Source organism: Melozone crissalis, unplaced genomic scaffold, assembly GCF_028551555.1.
Source record: "Melozone crissalis strain CALT ecotype California unplaced genomic scaffold, PUWL_Pcris_2 ptg000323l_1, whole genome shotgun sequence".
NCBI classification, from domain to species: domain Eukaryota; kingdom Metazoa; phylum Chordata; class Aves; order Passeriformes; family Passerellidae; genus Melozone; species Melozone crissalis.
In genome coordinates, this window is record NW_026536074.1 from 363,907 (window position 1) to 389,819 (window position 25,913).

The 25,913-nt window shown below is 49.4% G+C and overlaps 3 protein-coding genes across 3 annotated transcripts; 2 read left to right on the forward strand and 1 right to left on the reverse strand.

The window, feature by feature from the left end:
* Positions 1-1,139: 1,139 nt before the first annotated feature.
* BOLA1 (bolA family member 1) lies at positions 1,140-2,452 on the reverse strand. Its single transcript, XM_054294829.1, has 2 exons — positions 2,392-2,452; positions 1,140-1,715 (listed from the first exon to the last, which is right to left on the reverse strand). The coding sequence occupies exon 2, from the start codon at positions 1,703-1,705 to the stop codon at positions 1,292-1,294; it is 414 nt and encodes a 137-aa protein (XP_054150804.1). The 5' UTR covers positions 1,706-1,715; positions 2,392-2,452; the 3' UTR covers positions 1,140-1,291.
* Positions 2,453-5,536: 3,084 nt separating this feature from the next.
* On the forward strand, positions 5,537-9,029 carry HJV (hemojuvelin BMP co-receptor). Its single transcript, XM_054294783.1, has 4 exons — positions 5,537-5,555; positions 6,033-6,212; positions 7,266-7,771; positions 8,369-9,029. Exons 1-4 carry the CDS (start codon positions 5,537-5,539, stop codon positions 8,993-8,995), a joined length of 1,332 nt encoding a protein of 443 aa, XP_054150758.1. The 3' UTR covers positions 8,996-9,029.
* A 10,100-nt stretch (positions 9,030-19,129) lies between these two features.
* Positions 19,130-21,853, forward strand: TXNIP (thioredoxin interacting protein). Its single transcript, XM_054294795.1, has 8 exons — positions 19,130-19,517; positions 20,058-20,130; positions 20,242-20,389; positions 20,659-20,761; positions 20,849-21,105; positions 21,192-21,348; positions 21,454-21,602; positions 21,690-21,853. Exons 1-8 carry the CDS (start codon positions 19,268-19,270, stop codon positions 21,744-21,746), a joined length of 1,194 nt encoding a protein of 397 aa, XP_054150770.1. The 5' UTR covers positions 19,130-19,267; the 3' UTR covers positions 21,747-21,853.
* Positions 21,854-25,913: the final 4,060 nt, after the last annotated feature.

The following is a 25,913-nucleotide window of genomic DNA, read 5'->3' on the forward strand; positions in this document are numbered from 1 at the left end:
GGGTCCCCAGTGCTCAAATCGGGGTTCAGGGGGGGTCCCAGTGCTGTGCCCCCTCAAAGTTTGGGGTTTGGGGGGTTCCTCATGCTCTGCTCCCTTCCCATGGCGTTGGGCAGAGCTGGGGGGCCCCCCCAGCCCCAGGGCAGCCCCCCCCCATTCCAAGCAGCCCCCCCCGTGTGCTTTGTCCCCTCCTTGGTGTAGCTGGTCCTTGGGGGGCCCCCCCCCGGCCCCCCCCGTAGCTCTGTCGTGCCGTGCTGTAGTTTCAGGTGTTTGTAAATTAATTAAAATGGAAAAAAAAAAAAAAAACCATCCAAAAAAAACCCATCCCCCCCCCCCCAAAAAAAGCATAAAATAATTACCAACCACCCCCCCTCCAAAAAAAAAGGATTCTCCAGCTGCCCACAGAACACTTTTATTTAAATTAATTCATGAATTCAGATTAAATGGGAGGGACACCCCAAATATCCCCCACAGGGTGGGAGCAGGGTGGGGGTGCTGGGCTGGGGCAGGGCATCACAGGGAGGGGGGGTCACCCCAATTATTTTTGTCCCCTCCCAATGCTGAAAACGGGGTGGGGGTCCCAGGGGCCCCATGTTGTTCCTGGGGGGGTCCACACAGTTTTTGTGGGGGTTCTTGGCAGCCCCACATTGTTCTTGGGGGCGTCCTGTTGTTCCTGGGGGGGTCCTGGTGTTCTTGGAGGGGGATCCTGTGAGCCCCACGTTGTTCTTGGGAGGTCCTGGTGTTCCTGGGGGTGTCCTGGGAGCTCCACACAGTTTTTGGGTGGGGGTCCTGGCAGTCCCACCTTGTTCCTGGCAGCCCCCTGTTGTTCTTGAGGGGGGTCCCAGGAGCCCCACGTTGGTCCTGGGGGGGGTCCTGGCAGCCTCACACAGTTCTTGGGGGTGTCCTGGCAGCCCTATGTTGTTCCTGGGGGGTGCCTGTTGTTCCTAGGGGGGTTCCCATGAGCTCCACACAGTTTTGGGGGGGCTCCCATGAGCTCCAAGCTGTTCCTGGGGGTGTTGTGTTGTTCCTGGGGGGTTCCTGTTGTTCCTGAGGGGCTCCTGTTGTTCCTGGGGGGGGTCTCACGTTGTCCCTGGGGGTGTCCTGTTATTCCTTGGGGGTCCCTGTTGTTCCTGGGGATGTCCTGTTGTTCCTGGGGGTGTCCTGTTATTCCTCGGGGGTCCCTGTTGTTCCTGAGGGGTTCTTGTTGTTCCCGGGGGGCTCCTGGCAGCCTCACACAGTTTTTGGGGGGGGGTCCCAGCATCCCCACGCCGCTCCCGTGCCTCTCCCAGCGCCGTCACTGCTTCCCCGCCGCCTCCTCCTCCTCCTCCCCAGCCCCGCGCCGTTTCTCCCTCTTGGAGCCCCCCAGGCAGGGGGGCGCGGGGGGGTTTTGGGGGTCGCTGTGCCACTGCTCGGGGGTGCGGGCCGTGACCTGCAGGGCGTGCAGGGGCCCGGCCAGCTCGGCCCGCAGCGCCTCGTGCACCAGGCGGTGCCGCTGCAGCGGCGACAGCCCCGCGAAGAGCGCGCTCACCACCAGCACCCCGAAATGCGTCTCGGCTCCGGGGGGGCCCCCGTGCCGGGGGGAGTCATCGCGGACCTCCAGGTGCGTGGGCTGGAGGGCGGCGGTCAGCTTGGCACGGATGGTGCGGGCTAAGGGACCGCCCGGGCCACCCATGGCAGCGGCCGCGGCGGCGAGGAGGGGACCCCGCATCGGGGAAGGGCTGGAACAGAGAGAGGGGGGAATTAGGGGTGCAGGAGGGGACCCCGCATCGGGGAAGGGCTGCGAGAGAAAGGGGGGGAATTAGGGGGTGCAGGGGGAGAGACCCCCCCGGACCCTCAGGAGGGGACCGCGCATCGGGGAAGGGCTGCGAGAGAGAGAGAGGGGAAACTGGGGGGTGCAAGGGGAGAAACCCTCCCCCGACCCCCAGAATTGGAGAAAGGCTGCAAGAGAGAGGGGGGAATTGGGGGTGCAAGGGGAGAAGACCCCCTGAGCCCCAGGAGAGGACCCCACATTAGAGGAGGGGGACAGGGATGAGGATTCAGGGTCTCAGGAGGAGAGAACACGGAGAGGTGACTTGCGGGGGGCTCTGCCGGGTCAGCCGCTGTTATTGGGGGTGTCGGAGGGGCTGGAATGGGGAATAAAGGGGGGCTGGGGGCGGGGACCCTCCTTGAACAGCCCTCGCCCCGGGGAACAGCACGGGGGTGTCCCGGCGACCTTTCAGGCCCGGAGCTCTCGGAAAGGCCCTGACTCCCCTCAGAGCCCCCCTGTACCCCCGATCCTCCCACAGGGCACCCCCCGGCACCAGCAGGTATTGCCGGAGTCCCCAAAGCCCCCGGTTCCTTCCCGATCCCCCCCCGGTTCCCTCATGGTCCCCCTGCTCCCCTCACGGCCCTCACCGCTCCCGCCGTCACGTGACACCGCCGCAGTTACACCACGTGACCCAACCGCTAAGCCCCGCCCACACACAAAATCACCACGCCCCCTTTATCCTTATATGGGAAAGGAGGCGGAGACCGCGGTGTGGGGGCGTGGCCAGGCGTGCTAGGGGGACACGGGGGGACATTTTATTTCTCATTTTTTTCCTCATTCTTTTACTAATTTCGTCCTGATTTTTCCCAGATCGTCCTGATTTTTCCCGGTTCATCCTTAATTTCCTTACTTTTATCCTGATTTTTCCATATTGACCCCTATTTTTCCAGCACCGCCCTCATATTTTCCAGATTCACTCTCATTTTTTATTTCTCCTCATTTTTTCCTTATTTTCATCCTGATTTTTCCCAGATCATCCTTATTTTTCTTGGTTCATCCTGATTTTCCTACTTTTATCCTGATTTTTCTGTATTCACCCCTATTTTCCAGCACTGCCCTCATATTTTCCAGGTTCACTCTCATTTTTTATTTCTCCTCATTTTTCCAGATACACTTTATTCTTTTCCTATTTCATCCTGATATTTCCACGTTCATCCTGATTTTCCTATTTTTATCCTGATTTTTCCATATTCACCCCTATTTTTCCAGCACTGCCCTCATATTTTCCAGATTCACTCTCATTTTTATTTCTCCTCATAATTTCCTTATTAATTTCTCTTTTCATCCTGATTTTTCCCAGATCATCCTTAATTCTTCAAGTTCACCCTCATTTTCCAGATTCGCCCTTAGGAGATTCCCTAAAAACTAAAAGGAAGTTATTTTGGTCTTTTTTTCTTTTTTTTTTTTTTACTTTTTTTGGGGTTCCTGCCAGTCCTGCTGCCACCTCATGGGTGAGGGTGCCACCTCTTCTCAAACTTCTCTCTGGCTCAAGAAGTCTCTGTAAAACCTCTCCACAAATCCCCAAATCCCCCCCAAAATCCCTGTCGTAGTTGAGATGGAGACAACACCAAGCAACACTCCATTTTCAGGAGGCTTCAAACTATTTATTGGAATAGACTTTCTCTTATTTATCTTATTTATTTTTCTTATTTCTCCTTTTTTCCTTGGTTTCTATGTCAAGCACCTGGGTAGGAAATCCTTTCAGGGCTGAACATGGATCTCAAACTTCTCCGTGGCTCACAGAAATCCCATTAAAACCTCTCCCACACCTGGAGAGCCCTCAGGATGGGCAGCTCTGAGGGATTCCATGCCCACCTGACGCCATTTCTCCGTGTGTGCTTGGGAAATCTTGGCTCTCCCTTCCCCTCCCCACTGGAATTTGCCTTTTGGGATCCAGAATCCCCCCTGGCTATTTTTAAAGTGCTCTCAGAGCCCACTCAGCCCCTGCTGTCCCCTGTCAGAATTTTCAGCTGTTTTTTCCTCCCTCTGGGTGGCAACAGCCGGGATTCCCTCCTCATTCCCACCCTGACCAAGGACCGGGATTTTCCTCTGGATCTGGGGGGATTTGGTGGAATTTTCTGGGGTAAGGGGGGTGCTGGGATCCTTGGATGAGGTGTGGGGATGAAGGGATGGGATTTGTGCTTGGGATGGGATTTTTTATATTTTTATTTCCTTTATTTATGCTTGGGAAGGGATTATTTCCATTATTTCTGGAGGGATGGGATTATTTCCTTTATTTATGGAGGGATGCTATTAATTTCCTTTATTTATTATGGAGGGATGGGGTTTATTTCCTTTATTTCTGGAGGCATGGGATTTATTTCCTTGATTTCTGGAGGGATGGGATTTATTTCCCTTATTTATGGAGGGATGGGGTTTATTTCCATTATTTATGGAGGGATGGGATTTATTTCCTGTTTTTCTGGAGGAATGGGAATATTTTCCTTATTTCTGGAGGAATGGGATTTATTTCCTCCCAAGCATGGCATGGAAGGAGGAGTGCATCCTTTGGGACTGATTGTGCATCCTGGAAAGAGGAGGGATCCACTCTTCCAGCCCTCTGAAAAACATTGATTTCCCCAAATTCTTCTCTTCCCACCCCAATCCCAGAGCCCTCCTGGGCTCAGCTGGGCGCCAGGATTTGCTCCCTGCAGGTGGAAAACAGCAGGAACTTGGTTTGGGAGCCAGAAGGATTTCCTGGATTGTGTTCCCAAAGGGATTTGTGGGTGCTACAATGCTGAGAGACCCAAATTCCCACCCCTGTCCTCTGGAATGGACCTGGAAAATCCCAGTTTGGACATTCCTGACCATTGCTGACCATTGCTGACCATTGCTGACCATTCCTTCTCCTTGCAGGGGTTGGTGCAGCTGCTTCCTGCACCTGTGTAGGTGGGAATGGACCTGAAAATCCCAGTTTGGACATTCCTGACCATTCCTTCTCCTTGCAGCAGGTGTAGGTGGGATTTCAGGAGTGCAGCCAGCATGGCCTGGCAGTCATTGACCCCTGGGGACATTGGCCACCAGCCCTGGGGACACTGGCCATCGATCCCTGGGGACATTGGCCAACTTTGGCCCGTGCCATGTTTGCCTTCAGGACCTGGCTGTGCCCCAGGAGACAAAACGTTGGAAAAGCGTTCCCTGGCAGGGACCATCCCCATTTTCTGCTGGACACGTCCCACAGGGAAAAGCTTTTCCACAAAGATTCACCCCCGGGTGGTGCCCACGGGAGCTTCCAAGGAGGAAATCCCAGGGAAGCTCCCACATTCCCCAGGGTCTGGGGGCTCCCCAAACCTGGAGCTGCTGTGCCCCACCTTCTCCAGGCTCTGGCTGTGGTTCCAGGCTGGAGCAGAGCCCAGCTAAATTTAGAGGGATCGATTTCAGCCCCCGCCTCTGCCCCGCGGGGGGAAAGGACAGAGCAAAGGTGGCCGGGGACGAGGAGCCACAGGGGGATCCCTTCTCTGTGCCCTGAATTTGGGCTCCTGGGACCCCAAGTTCATCCAGGAGCATGGAGGAGCCCAGGGGGGCTGGAATTCTCCTGGGTTATTCCACGGGTTTCTGTGGTTGTCACCTGGGGCAGAGCTGGTGACAAGGACGCGGGGAAGGAGCTCCTGAGGAGGCTGATCCAGGTGAGGGGGCAGTGGGAGAGCAGGAATGAGGGTCCCAGGGTGTGGTTGGCACCCAGGGGTGGCTCTGGTCCCACCTGTGGTGTCCCCAAAGTGAGGGTGGAGTGAAATGCTCAACGCCCACCCCTGTGAGGAAACGGCTCAAGAAAAACCGGGGTGGGGGGCTTAGGTTGGATATCGGGGTGATAAAACTTCAGGGGGATGAAATTTCCTCATGGAAAGGGTGGTCAGGGTGTGGCAAAGTGGAGTCACATCCCTGGAGGTGTTCAAAACCACCTGGGGACAAGTGGTGGCCTTGGAAGTGCTGGGTTGGACTTGCTCCTGTGGTCCAAGGGGTGCTTGGAGGAATCTTGGGGTACCTGAAAGACTCTTGGGGTCCATGGGGTGACCAAAGGAATCTTGTGGTCCATGGGGTACCTGGAGGAATCTTGGGATGCTGAAAGGAATCTTGTGGTCCATGGGGTGTCCAAAGGAATCTTGTGGTCCAAGGGGTACCTGAAGGAATTTTGGGGTGCCTGAAGGAATCTTGTTGGGTTTGGCTCCACCTGAGTTTTCCATTGTTTAAATGGTGTTTAAAAGGGCCCCTCTCAGTCCCATCTCTCCAGTCCCACCTTTGGTTTCAGGGGAGCTGCTGAATGAAGCCGGGAGCTGCTGGTGGGTGAGAGACCCCCCGAGTTCTGCATGGATGGGAATGGGGAGAGCTGCCCACAGTAGGAGCCCAGGGCAGCTGGAAAATTCCAGCCTCTTCCTCCGAGCTTTCCTGCTCCTCTTCCTCCTCAGGCATGGTAAGGATCAGCATGGGCAGGGTTGTTCTCTGTAAAAATCAGGAGAAAAATGCTTTCAGGAGGAATCTCCATGAGAATCTCGAGCTGGATGGTGTGGGGAATGTTGTGGTTTAGGTTTAGTTTGGTGGGTTATAGGTGTGGGTTGGTGGTGGTTTTTTGGGTGTTTAGTTTAGAGTAGGTTTAAAGAAAAGGGAAAAAACCCTATAGCTTAGGGAATTTTTTTAGTTTTAATATAGCATTTTATTTTAATATAATATATATAATAAAATAATGAATCAGACTTCTGAAACATGGAGTCAAGATTCTCATCTCTTCCCATCTCGGGGTTGCCTGGAAATTCCACATTTGGTGAACCCTGAGTGAGGAACATTACCACAATTGTGGAAGAGATAAGGTGTGGTGGTGTTTACAGGGATCCCAGGATGAGGGAAGAGATGAGAATCTTGACTCCATGTTTCAGAAGGCTGATTTATTATTTTATTATATATTATATTAAAATAAAATGACATATTAAAACTATACTAAAGAATAGAAGAAAGGATTTCATCAGAAAGGAACAGAAAGGAATGACAATAAAATCTTGTGACTCTCAGAGAGTCCGAGACCGCCGGACTGTAATTGGCCATTAATTAAAAACAACTACATGAGACTAATCAAAGATGCACCTGTTGCATTTTACAGCAGCAGATAATTATTGTTTACATTTCATTTCTGAGGCTTCTCAGCTTCAGAAAAGATCTTAACAAAAGGATTTTTCAGAAAATACCATGGCGACAATAGATATATATATATATATATCATAAAATAATAAATCAGCCTTCTGACACATGGAGTCAAGATTCTCATCTCTTCCCATGCTGGGATTGCCAGCAAATTCCACATTTGGTGAACCCCGAGTGAGGAACATCACCACAATTGTGGAAGAGATAAGGAAAACCGCCCACTTGACAAAAGCCAACGGCCACTCAGATGGTAACAGAACACATCTCGCCTTGAAATCTGGAACAGAGGAGGACAAGCTGCCCTTTCCCCAACCCATCTTTCCTCTCTCAGTCTCTTCCCAGTGCAAGATCCTCCGCTGCAACTCGGAGTACGTGGCGGCCACGCTCCACCTGCGCGGCCCCGAGCGCGGCGCCGCCTTCTGCACCGCGCTGCGCTCCTACTCGCTGTGCACCCGCCGCACCGCGCGCACCTGCCGCGGCGACCTGGCCTTCCACTCGGCCGTGCACGGCATCGAGGACCTCATGATCCAGAACAACTGCTCCAAGGAAGGCCCCACGGCCCCACCGCGGCCCCGGCCCGCGGCGCCCAACGCCGCGCACGGCTTCGACTCGCTCGATATCTGCGATTACGAGAGGAGTTTCCTCTACAAGCACGGCCGGCCCCCCGGTTTCCAGCACTGCGCTGCTTTTGGGGACCCCCACATCCGAACCTTTCATGATGATTTCCACACGTGCCGCGTGGAGGGCTCCTGGCCGCTCTTGGACAATGATTATCTGTTTGTGCAAGCCACCAGCTCGCCGGTGGCCAAGGGGTCCAACGCGACGGTCACCAGCAAGGTGAGGTTAGCGCACAGGATGGGGGGCAAATCCAGGGTCAGGGCATCTCCTGTGCTTCCCAAAATCCTTGGAACCCCTTCAGACCCCGGGGGGGGATGAGGAAGGAGGGACAACAGTGGTGAAGGAATCTTGGGGTACCTGGAGGAATCTTGTGGTACATGGAGGAATCTTGTGGTACATGGGTTACCTGGAGGAATTTGTGGTCCATGGGGTGCCTGGAGGAATCTTGGGGTGCCTGGAGGAATCTTGTGGTCCATGGGGAATCTGAAGGAATCTTGTGGTCCATGAGATACCTGAAGGAATCTGGAGGAATCTTGTGGTCCAAGGGGTACCTGGAGAATCTTGGGGTACCTGGAGGAATTTTGTGGTCCATGGGGTACCTGGAGGAATCTTGCTGGGTTTGGCCCCACCTGAGTTTTCCATTGCTTAAAAGGTGTTAAAAAAAGAAGGAAAGTTTGTAATTATCCCCAAAGGACTGTGCAGGAATGGTTTGAGGATGGATAGGTGAGGTGACACCTCCATCCTGAGTTACCCCCAACCCCTGTGATGGAACCACACCCACCACACTCACCCCCCCTCCAACCCCACTCCCCACAGCTCACCATCATCTTCAAGAACATGAAGGAGTGCATCGACCAGAAGGTCTACCAGGCCGAGCTGGACAACGTCCCCGCAGCCTTCCAGGATGGCTCCGTCGACGGCGGCGCGCGTCCCGGCGGGAGCAGCCTGTCCATCCGCGAGCTCAGCCCCGGCCGGCACGTGGAGATCCGCGCCAGCTACATCGGCACCACCATCGCCGTGCGCCAGGCCGGCCGCCAGCTCTCCTTCTCCATCCGCGCCGCCGAGGAGGTGGCCAGGGCCTTCACGGAGGAGCAGGACCTGCAGCTCTGCGTGGGCGGCTGCCCCCACAGCCAGCGCATGTCCCGCAGCCCCCGCGGGCGCGGCCGCGTCCCCGCCGAGACGGCGCGGGCGCTGTGCCGGGAGATGCTGCCCGTGGAGGATGTCTACTTCCAGTCGTGCGTCTTCGACGTGGTCACCTCTGGGGATGCCAACTTCACCATGGCGGCGCACGGGGCACTGGAGGATGCCCGGCTCTTCCTGCCCGATGCTGAGAAGCTCCACATCTTCCAGTCTGGGGGAGGCTGCCAGCTCAGCTCTCCGTCGTTTCTGCTCCTCATCCTCCTCCTCCCGTGTGGATTTTGGGCTGGTTTGTTGCACTTTTAAGGCCTGCTTGCTCTGTAGGGAACTTGTGAGAGCTGCTGGCTCCACCTTGAAGGTTCCTCACCTTGAAGGTGTCTCAGAGATCCAAGAGAGGGAAGGGGTGAACCCCTGGTTTGCACCCCTGGTCTCACATGGATGGTGCAGCTGCTCCCAGCTCCTCTCCTGAAGGCAGTTCCAAATTTTTCTGCTCCATTCTGACACGTTCCTTCCCCTGCCCTGAAGGCAGTTCCAAATTTTTCCGTTCCATTCTGACACGTTCCTTTTCCCCTCAGGATGTGGCATTTTGGTGCATCAAAGGAAAATAAACCCCCAGGGTTACAAACCCCCTCTGAGCCTTTCCATAAATCACTTCCCACCTTTCTCCCCTTGTTAATCCAGCAGAATTCCACTCAGGAACGCTATAAATCCAGAAATAACAGACTCAGAGCCCAAAGCCCAATTTTTGGGCAGTAAAAAGAAAAAATTTAATGGATTTGGGACCTTTCACTCAGCTGCTCCCAAAGCAGAGCAAGGCCACAAATAATTTTGGGGAACATTGTGACCAAGAGGGAGACTTTTGAGTAAAAATCAGCCGGTTTTGTCCATGTCTCCTCTTCCAGGATAAATAACAAATGAATCTCCAGCAGTGGGAGCTGTGGAGCTTGAGATCTCCCATATCCCAGGCCACTGTTGCTATTTTTCCTTGTTTTCTTAGCACCTGTTGTGGACTCCATTTAGCCGGGTCTGGGCTTGGGGACCGGTGTCAGGTTTTAGGGAGGACAAAATTCTCTTGGGAATTCTCTCCCTTGGGCCCCGGTTCTCTGTTGCTGCTCAAGTCCAACCCAAACTGGAGCTTTTGCTTGGAAAAACAGAATTCCTGATGGCAAGGATCCAGCTGGGCACACAGAGGGGCAGGTATTGCCCCATGGAAGGTACAGGACTGCAGAGGGGAGGGCAAATTTCCCATATTTCAGAGGATTTCAGTAAAGCAGATGGAGCTCTACAGGAGAAATGATTTCCTTAGGGAAGACTTTCCTTTATTTTTAATAAATTGTTAAAAACTTGGCCATCCCTGTCCCACAGAATTGCAGGAAGGGCTTGTGGACGTGGGGGAAAAGGGAATTTCCGCCCCTCCAGGCACGGAGGCTCCACCAAGGGAGGTTCTGCAATTCAAGTTTCAATACATCCACAGGATTTTCTCTTCACTCTTTTGTGCCCAGAGCACAAAGAACGCACAGGAAATAATTTCATGGATACCACGGTGAGTTCCCCCTCGGATGGGTGCTCAGAGCACTCAGCGAGGAGCAGGAGACCTGCTCCATGTTTTTTATTTTTTATTCTGTTCCTGGTAATCCCTGATGGGTTTGACATTAAAGGGTCTATTTTTGAGTCCCCATTTCCCGTCATCTGTCCCTTCATGTCTTTGGGCAGCAGTGGCAGATGAGGATAAGAATATCTCCTTCCTCCCCTGCTCCCGTGGCTCCAGAGCTTTGGGTGGATGGAGAGGAAAGCCAGCTGCTTCCTGATATCTCCTTTTGGGAAGAAAATCATCTGGGGAGGGATAAAACCCTCTGGAGGGGGATAAAATCCTCCGTGGGGAGAATGTTCTCCATAGGGATGAAACCTCTGTAGGGATGAAACCCTCAGGAGCAGCGTTGGTGGTGCTGGAGCTCCTGGTGGAAATGGGATGGGTTTGGTGGTGCAGAACTTAATTGTCCTTTAGTTGTTGGCCTGTGGAGCCACTCAACAAGAATTCCATGGGGAAAGGAGGGTTCCCAGTGGAACCAGACCTTCCCACCTCCTGAACAGCCAGGAACCTGCACCACCAGGACTGGGCCTGGAGCTTGCCTTGCCAACCCTTTCTCAGGAGCCACCTCTGAAGTTTAGGGAGCAGCTCCCAAACTGAAAATGTCCAGGAATTGTGATTTGGAGAGCTCTGGTTTCAGATTTGAGGCTCAGCAGCTCCACCCAACCCAGACTTACACCAGGAGTGGCCCAACGTGGACAATTCTGACAACTGGATAACAACGTAGAGAAACTGTTTCTGATGAATTGTGGACTCATTAAGGTTGGAGAAACTTCTGAGATCATTAATCATTAACTCTCCCGCGGCACTGCCAAGGCCACTCCTGACCCGTGACCCCAGGCACCACATCCACTTGTTTTTGACCACATCCAGGACGGTTCCAACGTCTGACCTCCCTTCCCACCAACACAATTCCCAAAATATCCAACCCAAACCTTCTCCTGAGGCCTCCTCCTCTTGGGAGACCACCCTGAACCCCCTCAGCTTCAGCTGGGAGGTGAATTCCCCCAAGTGGGCTCTGCTGGAGTTGAATGGAGAGGCTGAGATGTTTTTGAGCAGGTGACATCAGCCAGGGAGGGGAAGGGTCGATCCAAAGTCCGCTGACGTCAATGGAAAGAAATTTGTTGACATCAACAACTCAGAGTGGTGCCAACGTTCTGCTCCTGGGTGTGGGGTGGGGGAAGAGCCTGTCCCTGCCCCGGGGTGGCCCTGAGCAGGAGCAGGGTGGGGTAATTTGGGAATGGGACAGGACCACCCCATCCTTGGCACTTTTTCCCCATTTAGATGAACACCTGCATTGGGTTTGAGATCCTGAAGGGTGTCCAGAGGAGGTGGTGGCCCTGGGACACAGGGAGATGGTGGCCTGGGACAGAGGGACGGGGTGGCCTTGTGACAGGAGGAGATGGTGGATGGATAGATGGATGGATGGAGGGATGGATGGATGGATGGATGGAGGGATGGATGTACGGATGGATGGATGGATGGATGGATGGATGGATGGATGGATGTACAGATGGATGGATGGATGATGGATGGATGGATGGATGGATGTACAGATGGATGGATGGATGATGGATGGATGGATGGTTGGATGTACAGATGGATGGATGGATGGATGTACAGATGGATGGATGATGGACTGCTGTACAGATGGATGGATGTACAGATGGATGGATGGATGGATGATGGATGGATGGATGGATGGATGGATGTACAGATGGATGGATGATGGATGGATGATGGATGGATGGATGGATGGATGATGGATGGATGGATGATGGATGGATGATGGATGGATGATGGACTGATGTACAGATGGATGGATGTACAGATGGATGGATGTACAGATGGATGATGGATGGAGAATCCTCTGCCATTCCTGGGAAAGCCTCTAGATGTCCACAGAACCCAGCACTGCGGCACAGTCAGAGCTCCAGAGTTACAGAATTTCCATCCTCACCCCCATCCACAAGGAATCACAGAATTCCAGAATTCCAAAATTCCAGAATTCCTTCCAGGTTGGTTCTGGCTGGAACAGACCTTCAAGATCATTTTCCTCAAGGCAGGGACACCTTCCAGACACCAGATGGCTCCAAGCCACACTTTTCTTCCCTGACCTTGACACTCCCAGCTTGGAGCAGTTTCTGCTGCTGAAAATGAGGAAAATTTCCCCTTTTTTTTCCTGTCTGAGGGCTCCAGGGGCTCTGTCCCTCTCTGCTGTCACTGTCCCTGACAGAGAAGGTGACAAACACGGGACTGTGCATTCCCAAAATCTGAATTCCTCCCTATTTATGGACAGTTGAGCTCTTCTGGAACCTTCTCTCCCCCTCCCTGCTCCAAAAAACACCCTCAGGGCAGAGAACAGGGGAGGAAATCCCACCTGGATGCAGAATTTCCACACCCCAGTCTCCAGTGGAAGCTGGAAAAATGGGATTTGACAGGAAAAAATCCTCCTGTGCAAGCCCTGAGGGCAGGGAAAAAGGGATCCCAATCCCTGACCCTGCAGAATCTCAAATATAGGGGTCAAAATCCTCTGCTAGGGACAAAACAGCAAAAAAAAAAGGGAATTTTTGAGAATTTCTTTTTTTTTTTTTTTTTTTACTCAGAGTCTGGGGCAACTGAGAGGTGTTTTAAAAATTTTGGTTTTATTTTTAGTGTTATAAGAAGGGTGAGACAATAGAGAGTTATAATTAGATGTTAAAAAGAAACATTATAGAAATAGGCAAATGTTATAAATAATAAATAGACTAGAAATAAATGTTATAAAAATAGAAATGAATGTCATAAAATAATAGAGATAAATGTTACCAAAATAGACGTTATAATTTATGTTATTACAATTAGAAGTTAACTATTTTTTAATTATAATACATTATAAGTGGGTTTTGGTTTATTAGTTGTAGTTACACTATGTTGTAAATGCTTTAAAGCTAATAATTTTAAATTACTCTTAGTGGGGTTTATTATAATGTATTTTTATAATTCTATTTTTCTCAAGTATTATATTTTTATAGTTCTACTTTTTAAAGTATTTAGTTTTATTTTTTTAACACTTTTTTAGTTCAATTCTTTCCTTAACAACACTAATTTTATTTTATGGTATTTTCTAAGTCAGTATTTCTCATTTTCTGGTTTCTACATGTGAGTTTTCTGCTAGGCTTTGGGCTTCCTCTTGGGCTATAAATTTATTTCCATATATATATAAAATATATATAATATATAACATATAATATACAATATACAATATATTATATTATATTATATTATATTATATTATATTATATATTTTACATTGTTTAATTTTATATTATATAATTTTTTATTTATTTATATAATAGATATTTTCTATATATTTTTACATTATATTTTATATAGAATAGACATCTTAATATATTATATATATTTCTGTATAATATATAAATAGAATATATTTCTATATCACAAATATATTATAATAAATAGAATACAATATAATATATGAAAATATATAAAATTATATAATCTATAATCTATAATACATAAAAAATACATAGTATTATATATAAAATATAAAAAGAAACAAATATAAAAATAAAAGTAAAACTATAAAATTTATATATATAATATAATATATTTATTGTGGGACAAGCAGCTGCTTTCCAGGAGCCAACCCAGTTCCAGAGTCCTTTTTTTTTCCCAGCTGGGCTCCATTCCCAGTGTTCCCTGTGCACAAACAAGCAGAGGAAATGCTTTTTCCACCCCAGCTCCCAGCTGCACACTCTGTCCCCTGCTCCAACCACTCTGGATCCCTCCCTGCCCCTCTCTCCCCCCCTTTCCCAGCCTGGAAAATGCTGGAAGGGACCATATAAGGTGAGAAAAATGGAATAAACATCCCAGAGAAGCTGCAGGGCCGCAAGAATCCTCCTCTCTCCAACCGATCCAGACTAAATTCTGCTTTTTTTTATAGCAAGGACAAAGGCCAGGCTGCCCCAGGAGCTCCTGGCAACCAACCCTGATAACCTGGAGGAGAAAAAAGCACAGGATCTTATCAGCAGCAGAGAAAAAATAAAAAAAAAAAAACACGGATCTTATCAGCACCAGAGGGCTGTGCTGGCAAAAACAAGTCTGAGCCGTGCCCAATTCCCTTCCCCTGGCTGAGTCACCCCAGGGTTCATTTTCTGCCCCTGTGGCTTTGGAAGTGGGTTATTCCCAGGCTGAGTGACTCACAGTGGCCTGGAATTCTCTTTTCTCTCTTTAGGAGCTCCAGGAAAAATTATGGATTCTGTCATTCTGCCCATCCATCCACCTGGATCCAACCTCCCGCCAGCACTAAAATTTTATTTATCACTTTAATACCCCTCCCATGGGTGTTGAAGTGTTAAACAAAATTTTAGTGGGAGCAGGAGGTCATTCCTGCCCAGAGCTGCTGGTGATTCCTCTCCTGATTTTCTTGGTTTTGAAGGAGATTTTATATTGGGAGAATTGGCTTTTTCCAAACGAAAATCCGAAAATCCTGACACCCCAACCCAAATCCATGCAGAATTCCTGGAGCAATCCTGACGCTCAAAGGAATTCCAGATTGCCATGGCATGGAGGGATAAGTGAGTCACAGTGGCCTGGAATTCTCTTTTCTCTATTTAAGAGCTCCGGGAAAAATTATGGATTCTGTCATTCTGCCCATCCATCCACCTGGGGAACCTCTGAGCCCATGGGATGGGTGTTAAAGTGTTAAATAAAATTTTAGTGGGAGCAGGATGTTGTCCCTGCCCTGGTGATTTCTCTCCTGGTTTTCTTGGTTGTCCCTGCCCTGATTTTCTTGATTTTCCTCTCCTGATTTTCTTGGTTTTGATATTGGGAAAGTTGCCTTTTTTCCAAGTGAAAATCCTGACACCCCACTCCAGATTCATTCAGATTTCCTGGAATTCTCTTTTCTCTATTTAAGAGCTCCGGGAAAAATTATGGATCCTGTCATGCTGCCCATCCATCCACCTGGGGAACCTCTGAGCCCATGGGAAAGAAGCTTGGAGGGGTATAAATAAAATTTTAGTGCTGGCAGGAGGTTTTCCCTGCCCTGGTGATTCCTCTCCTGATTTTATTGGTTTGATATTGGAAAATTGGCTTTTCCCAAGTAAAAATCCCAACGCTCCTCCGGATCCATGCAGAATTCCTGGAGCAATCCTGGCCCTCGAGGGAATTGCCCGGGATGGGGGGCAGGGGGGGAAAGGGCAGCACAGACTGAGGGGGCTGGAGGAGTTCAGGGAGGATTTTTGGGATGTGGAACGTGCTTGGGATCATTTCCCTGATGAGTTCCGTGGCCCTTTGGCTCTGCTGGAATGTGTCTGAGGGGATGGGAACTGGAGAGGGAGAGCATAAACAGGGCTCTGACAGGGGCAGAGATCTGAGGGCTCAAATATCCCCTGGCAGGGAAGGCTGGAAAAAGCTCCCCACCTTTCACCAAATTATTATTATAATTATCATTATAAATCTCTAAATATTTCTATTTTAATTATAAAACTCTATATATCTATATTATAAATAGAAATGATTATTACATAATATAGAAATATATATTATATAAATATATACAGTATAAATATATACACATATATAATATAATATAATAGTATAGTATAGTATAGTATATAAATTCATATTAAATATAATTAATACATATTAATGTATTAAATGTATTACATCAACATATTAAATATATTATATTAATATATAAATATATTAATGTATTATATTAATTTATTAATATATATTAAACATATGAACAGGATTATAGAAATATATAAATAGATAATATAAATATATTATCTATTTATATTTTAAATAGAAATTACTATAAAGAAATGTAAATATATAATATATAAGCATATAATACAGCAAAATACATATACATATAATATAAATATACTATTTATATATTTATATTTATATAAACATATAATATAAATATATATTTATATTTCAAATGTAAATGAATACAGATAAATGTAAATATATAATGTATAAACATACAGTATAGAAATAAATGCATGCACATATAAATATATTATTTATATTTATATATTTATATAAACATAAAAATATGTAATATAGATATATTATATATTTATATTTCATAAATAAATACAGATAAATGTAAGTATACAGTATGTAAACATATAATATAGAAATAAATACATACACATATAATATAAATATATTTTTATATTTATATAAATTATAATTATAATTATATATTCCTAATTCTCCATGAACCCATCATTTTGTCCCAGTGGGAGACAACAGGGACCAGAGTAAAAAAGGTGAATTTCCTCCACTGCGCACCAAGCAAGGAATAATTAATTCCCTCTCAAGGTGGAATTGTGTCCTGTGGCTTGGCAGGAGGGCAGTTTATGCCCCGGGCTTTATCCGGAGCTTTATCGGTTTATACGATCAGGTGTGAATTAACTCCGGGGGGAAGAAGGGCAGGAAAAGCGCCAGGAACAGCGGGACAAACAACCCTGAAGGACAACTCCCAACAAAAACAACAGAAACCCAACAAAACCCTCCCTGGAAATGGCAGCCACTCCTATTTCCACTGCTGGCTCGCCCCATGGACATTGTTCTCCTTCCTCTGCTGGGAAAGGACCAAAACTGGGCAAAAAAATAAAGAGGAAAAGAGGAAATTGTTGGAGTGGAGTAATGCTGAATGTGAAATTCTGATTTACTGCTCAAATCCCTGCTGGAAAACAGGGCCAGGGGTCCATGGACATTGTTCTTCTTCCTCTGCATTTTCCTGAGGTGGGAAAGCACCAAAACTGGGGGGAAAAAAAAGAGGAAAAATAGCAAATTCTTGTCGTGGAGTAATGCTGGTGTAGGGAGGGAAATCTGATAGTTTCTCAGAAACCAAATTTTCCTTTGGAGGGGTTGGGAAGGACAAGAAATTCTGTTTTACTGCTCAAATGCCTGCTGGAAAACAGGGCCAGGGGTTTATGGACATTGTTCTCCTCCTTGGTCTGCATTTTCCTGAGGTGGGAAAGCACCAAAATTGGGGTAAAAAGAAGGGAAAAAGAGCAAATTCTTGTTCTGGAGTGAGCAATGCTGATGTGGGGAGAGAAATCTGATAGTTTATCCAAAATGTCTCCTTTGGAAGGGTTGGGAAGGAGGAGAAATTCTGATTTACTGCTCAAATCCCTGCTGGAAAACAGGGCCAGGGGTCCCTGGACATTGTTCTTCTTCCTCTGGATTTTCCCGAGGTGGGAAAGAACCAAAAACTGGGGGGGAAAGAGGAAAAAGAGAAAAATCTTGTTCTGGAGTGAGCAATGCTGATGTGGGGAGAGAAATCTGATATTTTCTCAGAAACCAAAGTCTCCTGTGGAGGGGTTGGAAGGGAGGAGAAATTCTGTTTTACTGCTCAAAACAGGGCCAGGGCTCCATGGACATTGTTCTCCTCTTTCCTCTGGATTTTCCTGAGGTGGGAAAGCACCAAAAAGTGGGTGGAAAAAAAGAGGAAAAAAGCAAATTCTTGCCGTGCAGTAATGCTGGTGCAGGGAGGGAAATCTGATGGTTTCTTGGAAGTCAAAGTCTGTTTTGGAGGGGTTGGAGGGGAGGAGAAATTCTGTTTTAGTGCTCAAATCCCTGCTGGAAAACAGGGCCAGGGGTTATGGAATTGATTTGAGTGTTTGCTGCAGCTTGGGTCGATGTTTGGGAGGGATTTTTTTGGGAAAAAGTGTCCCCAGGACAGAGTGGGGAGCAAAAAAACACTCCCAGAAATACACCAGGAATAGGGGGGGAACCCCCAAATTCACCTTTATTTACCCCAAATCATGGGGGGGGGAGTGTCAGAAACACATCAGGGGCATGGAGGGACCCCCCAAATTCAGGTTTTGATGCTGAAACCCCCAAACTCAGCCTTATTTACCCCAAATAACAGAGGGGAGATAAAGCGTGCGGGGGGGTGGGGGGGGGGGGTAAAAATACCACCGAGGTGGTGAGAACGGTCCCAGAAACAGAGCAGGAACAGGGAGGGAACCCCAAATTCAAATCCCCCCAATTTGGGAACCCCAAATTTGATGCTGAACCCCCAAATTCACCAATTCACCCTTATTTACCCCAAATAACAGAGGGGAGTGTGTGCAGGGGGGGGTGAAAATACCATCCAAGGGGCTGAGGGAGCCCCTCAGAAGCAGCTGAAGGATTCCAGGGGATGGAATCAGCATAAAAGGGAAAATCCTGCTCAGTCACCCCCAGTTTCATCCGTACCCCAAATCCGCCCTAATTAACCCAAGTTAATAGGGGAGAGTTCACTGGGGGGGCTGAGGGAGGGCAATGGAGGCGCCCCCAGATTTCATTTCTCACAACGTGGATGGGGAGCAGGATTCTGAGGAAAGAGGTGAAGCCTCCCCACCCCTCAGGGCCCCTCGGGGCCGCTCCCAGTGCTCCCAGTACAACGCGGCCTGTCCCAAACTGGGAACAACACCCCCGTGCCCCCCCCCACCCTGGGAACATGACATCGTGTTCCGCGCTCGCCATTGGCCAGAGCCGCCGCCCATTCTCGCTCCCCATTGGCCCCTCCAGCTGTCACTCCACCCCCGTCCGTCCCGCCCCCGCTGAACACGCGCTGCTTTCCTTCACACGCTGTCCACGCTCCCCGGGCGCTGCTCTGATTGGTCAGTGCTGCCGTAAACAAGGCAGCGGCAGCCAATCAGCGCGCTGATCACGCGAGCAGCACGCCCGGCCACGCGCCCTCAGCGTGGCGGCCCCGGGAGCAACAGGCGCGGGCGGGGGTAGGCGGGGACCCCGAGCCTATAAAAGGTGGAGACAGCAGCAGCTCCCTCAGAGCGCTGAGGTCCCGGGGCAAGGAGCTCCTGTGGGAACTTCGCAGCGTCTCTCTAAACAAAGCCTCCGCTCCCTTTTCGTTTTTTTTTTTTTTTTGCCTCGGGCGGATTTTGTTGCCCTACAGGGATAAAACCCTGCAGCCTTTACTTGATCAAACCGTTCCTCCTCGTCCTACCCCAGCCATGGTGATGTTCAAGAAGGTGAAAAACTTCGCTGTGGCCTTCAGCGAGCCCGACAAGGTTTACTTCAGCGGGGACAAGGTGGCCGGGCGAGTGCTGGTGGAGGTGGCCGAGGTGACCCGTGTCACCGCCGTCAAGGTGCTGGCGTGTGGCGTGGCTAGGGTGACCTGGGCCAAGGGCCCGGCCCAGTGCCGGCAGGAGATGGAGTACCTGCGCTTCGAGGACGTGCTGGCCCTTGAGGAGCAGCCCACAGGTGAGGCCATGGGGCTGGAAAAAGGGTGAGGGTGGCTTTAAACATTGGTTTATAAACCCAACCCAATTTAGGGTTTGGTCACAGAAGGGGTGTGGTGAGGCTGAATGGGGTAGGGGGTTTGGGAAGGCCACCCTCAGAATCCTTGATCACCAGCGCAGCCTTAACGCTGTGTCTGGAGTTTGGGAAAAATAACCAAATCTAGGAAAAGTTAACAACTTGGCCAAGCCAAGTGGAAGTTTAGGAGCTGAAGGACAAAATCAGAGCCTGCGGAGCTGCTGTGGTGTGTTCTGACTCCACAGGGGTTGGGAACAGTGGTGGCACGGCCAGGGCCGGGCACAGGATCACACCCTGGGGCTGGAGCTGGGAGATAAAGGGGAAACTGGAGCTGGGGTGGAGCCAGCGGGACGCTCAGCTCTGCCCCGGGGTGTTGGTGAGGTGCAGGCAGAGAACACGGGGTTCCCGGGGTGTGCACAGGGGTTACCCAACAGCCTCGGAGCTCAGGATCACCCTGATGATTTCCCTGCCCTTTTCCTCCTCCAGATGACGACGGCTCAGTCATCCTGAGACCCGGCAACAAGTACGAGTACAAATTCGGCTTCGAGCTGCCCCAGGGGTGAGTATGAGGCAGCAGCTGCCACTGGGGTTGAATCAAACTGGAATTAAACTGGAATTAAACTGGGAAATCCATATTTTGGTTCTGGAGTGACCCCCTGTTTGTCTCCAGGCCGCTGGGCACCACATTCAAAGGGAAATACGGCTCTGTGGATTACTGGGTGCAGGCGTCTCTGGAGCGCCCGTCCTGCCCCGCTCAGCTGATCAAGAAACGCTTCGAGGTGATGGATCCTGTGGATGTCAACACCCCAGAACTGCTGGTGAGCCCCTTTTCTCTTTCGAAGCTGGTGAGAAAAGCCCTTGGAGAGGGTCAGCCCGAGCCCGTGGTGGCTTTAATCAGATCTGAGCGGGATTAAGGGTGGGATTAAGGAGGTGTGGATAATTCCAGAAACTGACACTGGGTGGGGCGTGTTGGGCACTCCAGGAGAATTCGAGGCTCGGTTGCAAAAAGGGGAAGGAAAAAAGGAGGAAGGAAGGGTTGGAAGGACAAGATGGGGCCAGTGTTTGACTGTTCCTTCTCTCGCCACAGTCTCCAGTTGCAGCCAAAAAGGAGAAGAAAGTGTCGTGCATGTTCATCCCCGATGGCCGCGTGTCTGTCAGCGCCCAGATCGACAGGAAAGGCTTCTGTGAAGGTGAGGATTGCTGGGAACAGGGAGCTGCAGTGGGGGAACCTTGGGGAAACCCCAAACACCTTTAACAATTGGTCATTCCCTTGGCAGGTGACGAGATCTGCATCAACGCCGACTTCGAGAACACCTGCTCGCGCATTGTGGTGCCCAAGGCGGCCATCGTGGCCAAGCACACCTACCTGGCCAACGGGCAGACCAAGGTGTTCTCCCAGAAACTCTCCTGTGTCCGTGGCAACCACATCATCTCGGGCACCTCCGAGTCGTGGCGTGGCAAAACCATCCGTGTGAGGAAGCTGAAGCCTTCCATCCTGGGCTGCAACATCCTGAGGGTGGAATATTTCCTGCAGGTGAGTTCTCGTTTTCCTCATCTGGGGGTTGTTGTCATTCTGGGGTTTTGCGCTACAGTTTCTGAATTTGGCTTTTTTTGTTTCAGATTTATGTCAGCGTTCCAGGCTCCAAGAAGATCATCCTGGAGCTGCCCCTGGTGATCGGGAGCCGCTCTGGCATCGGCAGCCGCAGCTCCAGCATGGCCAGTCAGACCAGTTCCGAGATGAGCTGGGTGGACCTGAACCTGCCCGATGCTCCCGAGGGTGAGCGGGGTGGGCTGCCCGGGCTGGGGTCCCCTCTCCGGAGCGCGTGGAACCCCTCTGTGATCTCCCAGCTGAGCTCATCAGCGTCTCCTTGCCTCCCCACAGCTCCCCCGTGCTACCTGGACATCGTGCCCGAGGATCACCGCCTGGAGAGCCCCACCACGCCCCTGCTGGACGATCCCGACGGCTTCGACAGCCCCATCTTCATGTACGCGCCCGAGTTCAAGTTCATGCCTCCCCCCACCTACACGGAGGTGAGCACGGCAGCGGCGCCGGGGGAGCCGGGAGCAGGTGGGGCCGGGCTCACCTGTGCGGGCTCCTCACCCTCCTGCTGCTCGCAGGTGGATCCCTGCGTGCCCAACAACAACAACAACAACAACAACAACATCATCCAGTGAGCTCCGCACCCGCACCCGGGGCTCTGACTGCACAGCACATCTGGAAAAGGGAAAAATGTCACATTCCTGAGGAGCTGCTGCGGAATTCCTGCGTTTCCCGAGGGATTCCTGCATTTCCCGAGGGATTCCTGCATTTCCCGAGGGATTCCTGCAGCCCCAGGAGCTGCTGCGCTCCCAGGAATCGCCGCATTCCCGAGGAGTTCCTGCGTTCCCCACCTCAAATCTCGAGGGACAAAAGCCCCTCCAGGACTGTGGGGAGACAGAGCAGATGCAGCTGGGAGATCTCGGCTGTCGCGGTGCTCGTCCTGTCGCGACAGGGACAGGCAGGGAGTTGTGGTTTTTAATTAATTCCCGCTTCATTTCGTGACGCTGGGCGCTCCTGCCGAGGGGAGGAGGGGGCGCTGTGACATCGTGAATCCGTCCTGTCGCGACACAAAGTCGGTGTCACGACCTTTTGTACTCTGGTTTTGTACATAGTGTATCGGGGAGGGGCGGGGGGAAGCACGAAAATGCAAATTTTGTACTTTTACTGGCCCCTGGGGGGCGAAATTTGTAATAAAGTTGTAATAAATAAGTGAAATTATTTTCTTGTTTTGTGTCTTTTCTCAGAGGTGGGAGAAAAGCAGGAACCCCCTTGGAGTCAGGATAGAAAGTATTTCTTTTCCCGATTTTTGTTTTGTTGTTTTTTGTAGAGGGGCTTTTGGGGTTTTTTTCTGGAAGCAGAGCTGGAGGGATTTCTAGTTTTTTTCCAGACGGGAAAAGCAAAAAAGCTGAGCAAAAAAATAATAAAAGGAGGGGAAACTGAGGCACAGAGAGGTTAAAACAGAGTGGGGAAACTGAGGCAGGAACTCCTTTTCCTGCCTTTTTTTCTGGGGGCATTTTTGAGGTTTCCCTGGCAGCAGCCCTGGGAGGATTTCCTGGATTTTTCAGGGAAAAAAGCAAAAAAAAAAAAAAAAAAAAAATAGTACAAGGAAGGGAAACTGAGGCACAGAGAAGTTAAAACTGGAGGGGTGCAGAATGGGGAAACTGAGGCAGGAACTGCTTTTCCTTCTTTTTTCTTGGGAGGATTCTGGGAGGTTTTCCTGGTTTTTCCAGGGAAAAAAAAAAAAAGCAAAAAAGCTGAGGAAAAAAAAAAAAAAATTCAAAGAGGGGAAACTGAGGCACAGAGAGATTGAAAGAAGCTGGGGGTGCAGAGTGGGGAAACTGAGGCAGGAACTGCTGTTCCTTTTTTTGTTTTTTTTTTTGTTTTTTTTTTTTTTTGAGAGCAGCTCTGGGGTGGTTTCCTGTTCTTTTCAGGGGAAAAAGAAAAAAGAAAAAAAAGCTGAGCAAAAAAATAATATAAGGAAGGGAAACTGAGGCACGGAGAGATGGAAACAGAGTGGGGAAACTGAGGCAGGAACTGCTTTTGTTGCCTTTTTTTCTAGGGGGGGCTTCTAGGAAGTTTTCCTACTTTTTCTAGGGAGAAAAAAAGCAAAAAAGCTGAGCAGAAAATAGGACAAGGAGGGGAAACTGAGGCAGAGAGATTAAATAGGCAGAATGGGGAAACTGAGGCAGGAACTGCTTTTCCTGCCTTTTTTCCTGGGGTTTTCCTTGTTTTTCCAGGGGGGAAAAAAGCAAAAAAGCTGAGGAAAAAAAAAAAAGGAGGGGAAATTGAGGCAGAGAGAAATTAAAACAGACAGAGAGGCGCAGAATGGGGAAACTGAGGCAGGAATTGCTTTTGCTTTTTTCTGGAGTTTTCCTGTTTTTTCCAGAGGAAAAAAAAGGCAAAAAAGCAGACCAGAAAAACAGCCCAAAGAAGGGAAACTGAGGCACAGAGAGATTGGATAACTGAGTGGGGAAACTGAGGCAGGAACTGCTTTTGCTGCCTTTTTCTGAGATTTTCCTTGTTTTTCCAGGGAAAAAAGGCAAAAAATCCGAGCAGAAAAACAGCCCAAGAACGGGGAAACTGAGGCACAGAGAGATTAAAACCGGGGGGGGGTGCAGAGTGGGGAAACTGAGGCAGGAACTGCTTTTCCTGCCATTTTCTGAGATTTTCCTTGTTTTTCCAGGGAAAAAAGGCAAAAAATCCGAGCAGAAAAACAGCCCAAAGAAGGGAAACTGAGGCACGCAGAGGTTGGAAAACGGAGTGGGGAAACTGAGGCAGGCAGGGCAGCATTCCTGATTTTCCAGCCTTTTTTGGCCCTGCCGCTGGAGCAGCACCCCAGGCTCAATTTTGGGATGTGGGTGAAAGGTTCTGCTGTCCAAAAACAAGGCCACGACCTTGGCTTGGCTCCCCACCCTCTCTCCCATTTGGAGCCCCCCCAAAATCGCTGGGGCTGGCCCCCTCCTGGTTTTATCCCGTTTTTTTTTTTTTTTATGGAATTTGAGCCATTTTGGACAATGGCCAAGGAGGGAAAAGGTCGCCCTGCCCTGGGCCAGATGGGCTGGGCTGAGGGAAAGGGGAGGCACAGACAGCACCAAAAATAGAGAAACGCGCCCAGAAAACCCCAAAAAATTAGAGAGAAACTCCCACAGCCACCCCAAAAAAAATTAGGGAGAAATTCCCAGTCCCCTACTGGCCCCCCCCACCCCTGAAATTATTGATTTTTCCCCAGAAATTGTTCATTTTCCCCCCTGGAATTGTTGTTTTTTTCCCCCCAAAATTGCTGTTTTCCCCCATGAAATGGTTGATTTCCGCCCCCCCCCCCCCACTAAATTGTTGATTTTCCCCTCCTAAAATCGTTTATTTTCCCCCCATGGAATTGTTGATTTTTCCCCCCCTAAAAATATTGATTTTCTCCCCTGAAATTGTTGATTTTTTTCCCTGAAACTGTTCATTTTCCCCCCTGAAATTGTTCACTTTTCCCCCCCGAAACTGCTGATTTTTCCCCCCTGAAATTGTTGATTTTTCACCCTTAAAATTGTTACTTTTTCTTTCTGAAATTGTTGATTTTTTTCCCCCCCTGAAACTGTTGATTTTTCACACTGGAATTGTTGATTTTTTCCTCCCTAAAATTGTTGATTTTCTCCCCTGAAATTGTTGATTTTTCCCCCCTAAAATTGCTGATTTTTCCTTCTGAAATTGCTGATTTTTCCCCCTTAAAATTGTTCATTTTTCCTCCCCGAAACTGTTCATTTTCCCCCCTGAAATCGTTGATTTTCCCTCCCTGAAAAAGCTTATTTTTCCCTCCTGAAATTGCTGATTTTTCCTCCCTAAAATTGCTGATTTTCCCCCCTAAAATTGCTGATTTTCCCCCCTAAAATTGTTGTTTTTTCCCCCCTAAAATGCTTCACCCCAGGGGCTGAACTCTGCCCCCCCCCTCCCCATTTTACAGCCCTAATTAAACCAATTAAGGCCATAAACCTCCCTCATTATTCCTGTGGGTGCCAGGGCAGCTCTGGGGGTTCAGCCCGACCCTCCCTGGGGTTTTTTGGGGTTTTTGGAACTCCAGAATTTCCAAACTGGGTTAAACTGGGAGCAGGGACCCTCAGAAATGGGGAAACTGAGGCACGGACATGGGGGTGACAAAACCCAAAGGATTTGGGCACTTTCCTCTACCCCAAATCCTTCTCCAGGCTTGGGGGAACAAATCCCACCCCCAAAATTAAAGATTTTTCCTTGGAAAAAAGGGGGAAAAAAAAAAAAAAAAGGATAAAAATGGTTTGGAAGCTGAGAATCGCTGGAACGTTCGCGGCCACAAACAGGAACTGGAGCATGTGACAGTGGTGTGAGCAGCCCTGAGGCACAAACAAACCCCAGGGTGACACAAACCCACTCCTTCCTGCTAAAAAACCCAACACTGAACTTCCCCAAAACTCCTCACCCTCACCCCAAAATATTTATCCCCATTAAAAAGATCCCCCCCCCCCTAAAAAAAGCTGTGTCCCCCCACCCATCATGTCTCTTCCTCCCAAAAAAATCCACATTTTCTCAACCCAAAAAGTCATCCCTGAGAAAAACAAATCGCTTTTTCCTCCCCCAAAATCCACTTTTTCACTTAAAACCCCTACAATGTTATTTAAAAAATAAACCTCGCCCATCCAAAGAACACCTCCCCCACAATAAATCAAAGTTTTCTCCCTCAAAAATGCACATTCCACCCAAAACGTATTTTTTCCTTCCCCAAAAATACATTTTTTCCCCCCCAAAAAAAAGACATCTTGACCCACAAGAAGTTACATTTCCCT

Bases quoted from the DNA above. Each gene is read 5' to 3' on its own strand.
- BOLA1 (XM_054294829.1), bottom strand. From the start codon at position 1,705: ATGCGGGGTCCCCTCCTCGCCGCCGCGGCCGCTGCCATGGGTGGCCCG.
- HJV (XM_054294783.1), top strand. The intron at 6,213-7,265 runs GTAAGGATCAGC...TTCCTCTCTCAG, and splicing joins CCTCTTCCTCCTCAGGCATG to TCTCTTCCCAGTGCAAGATC. The intron at 7,772-8,368 runs GTGAGGTTAGCG...CACTCCCCACAG, and splicing joins ACGCGACGGTCACCAGCAAG to CTCACCATCATCTTCAAGAA.
- TXNIP (XM_054294795.1), top strand. From the start codon at position 19,268: ATGGTGATGTTCAAGAAGGTGAAAAACTTCGCTGTGGCCTTCAGCGAG. The intron at 20,131-20,241 runs GTGAGTATGAGG...GTTTGTCTCCAG, and splicing joins GGCTTCGAGCTGCCCCAGGG to GCCGCTGGGCACCACATTCA. The intron at 20,390-20,658 runs GTGAGCCCCTTT...CTCTCGCCACAG, and splicing joins TCAACACCCCAGAACTGCTG to TCTCCAGTTGCAGCCAAAAA.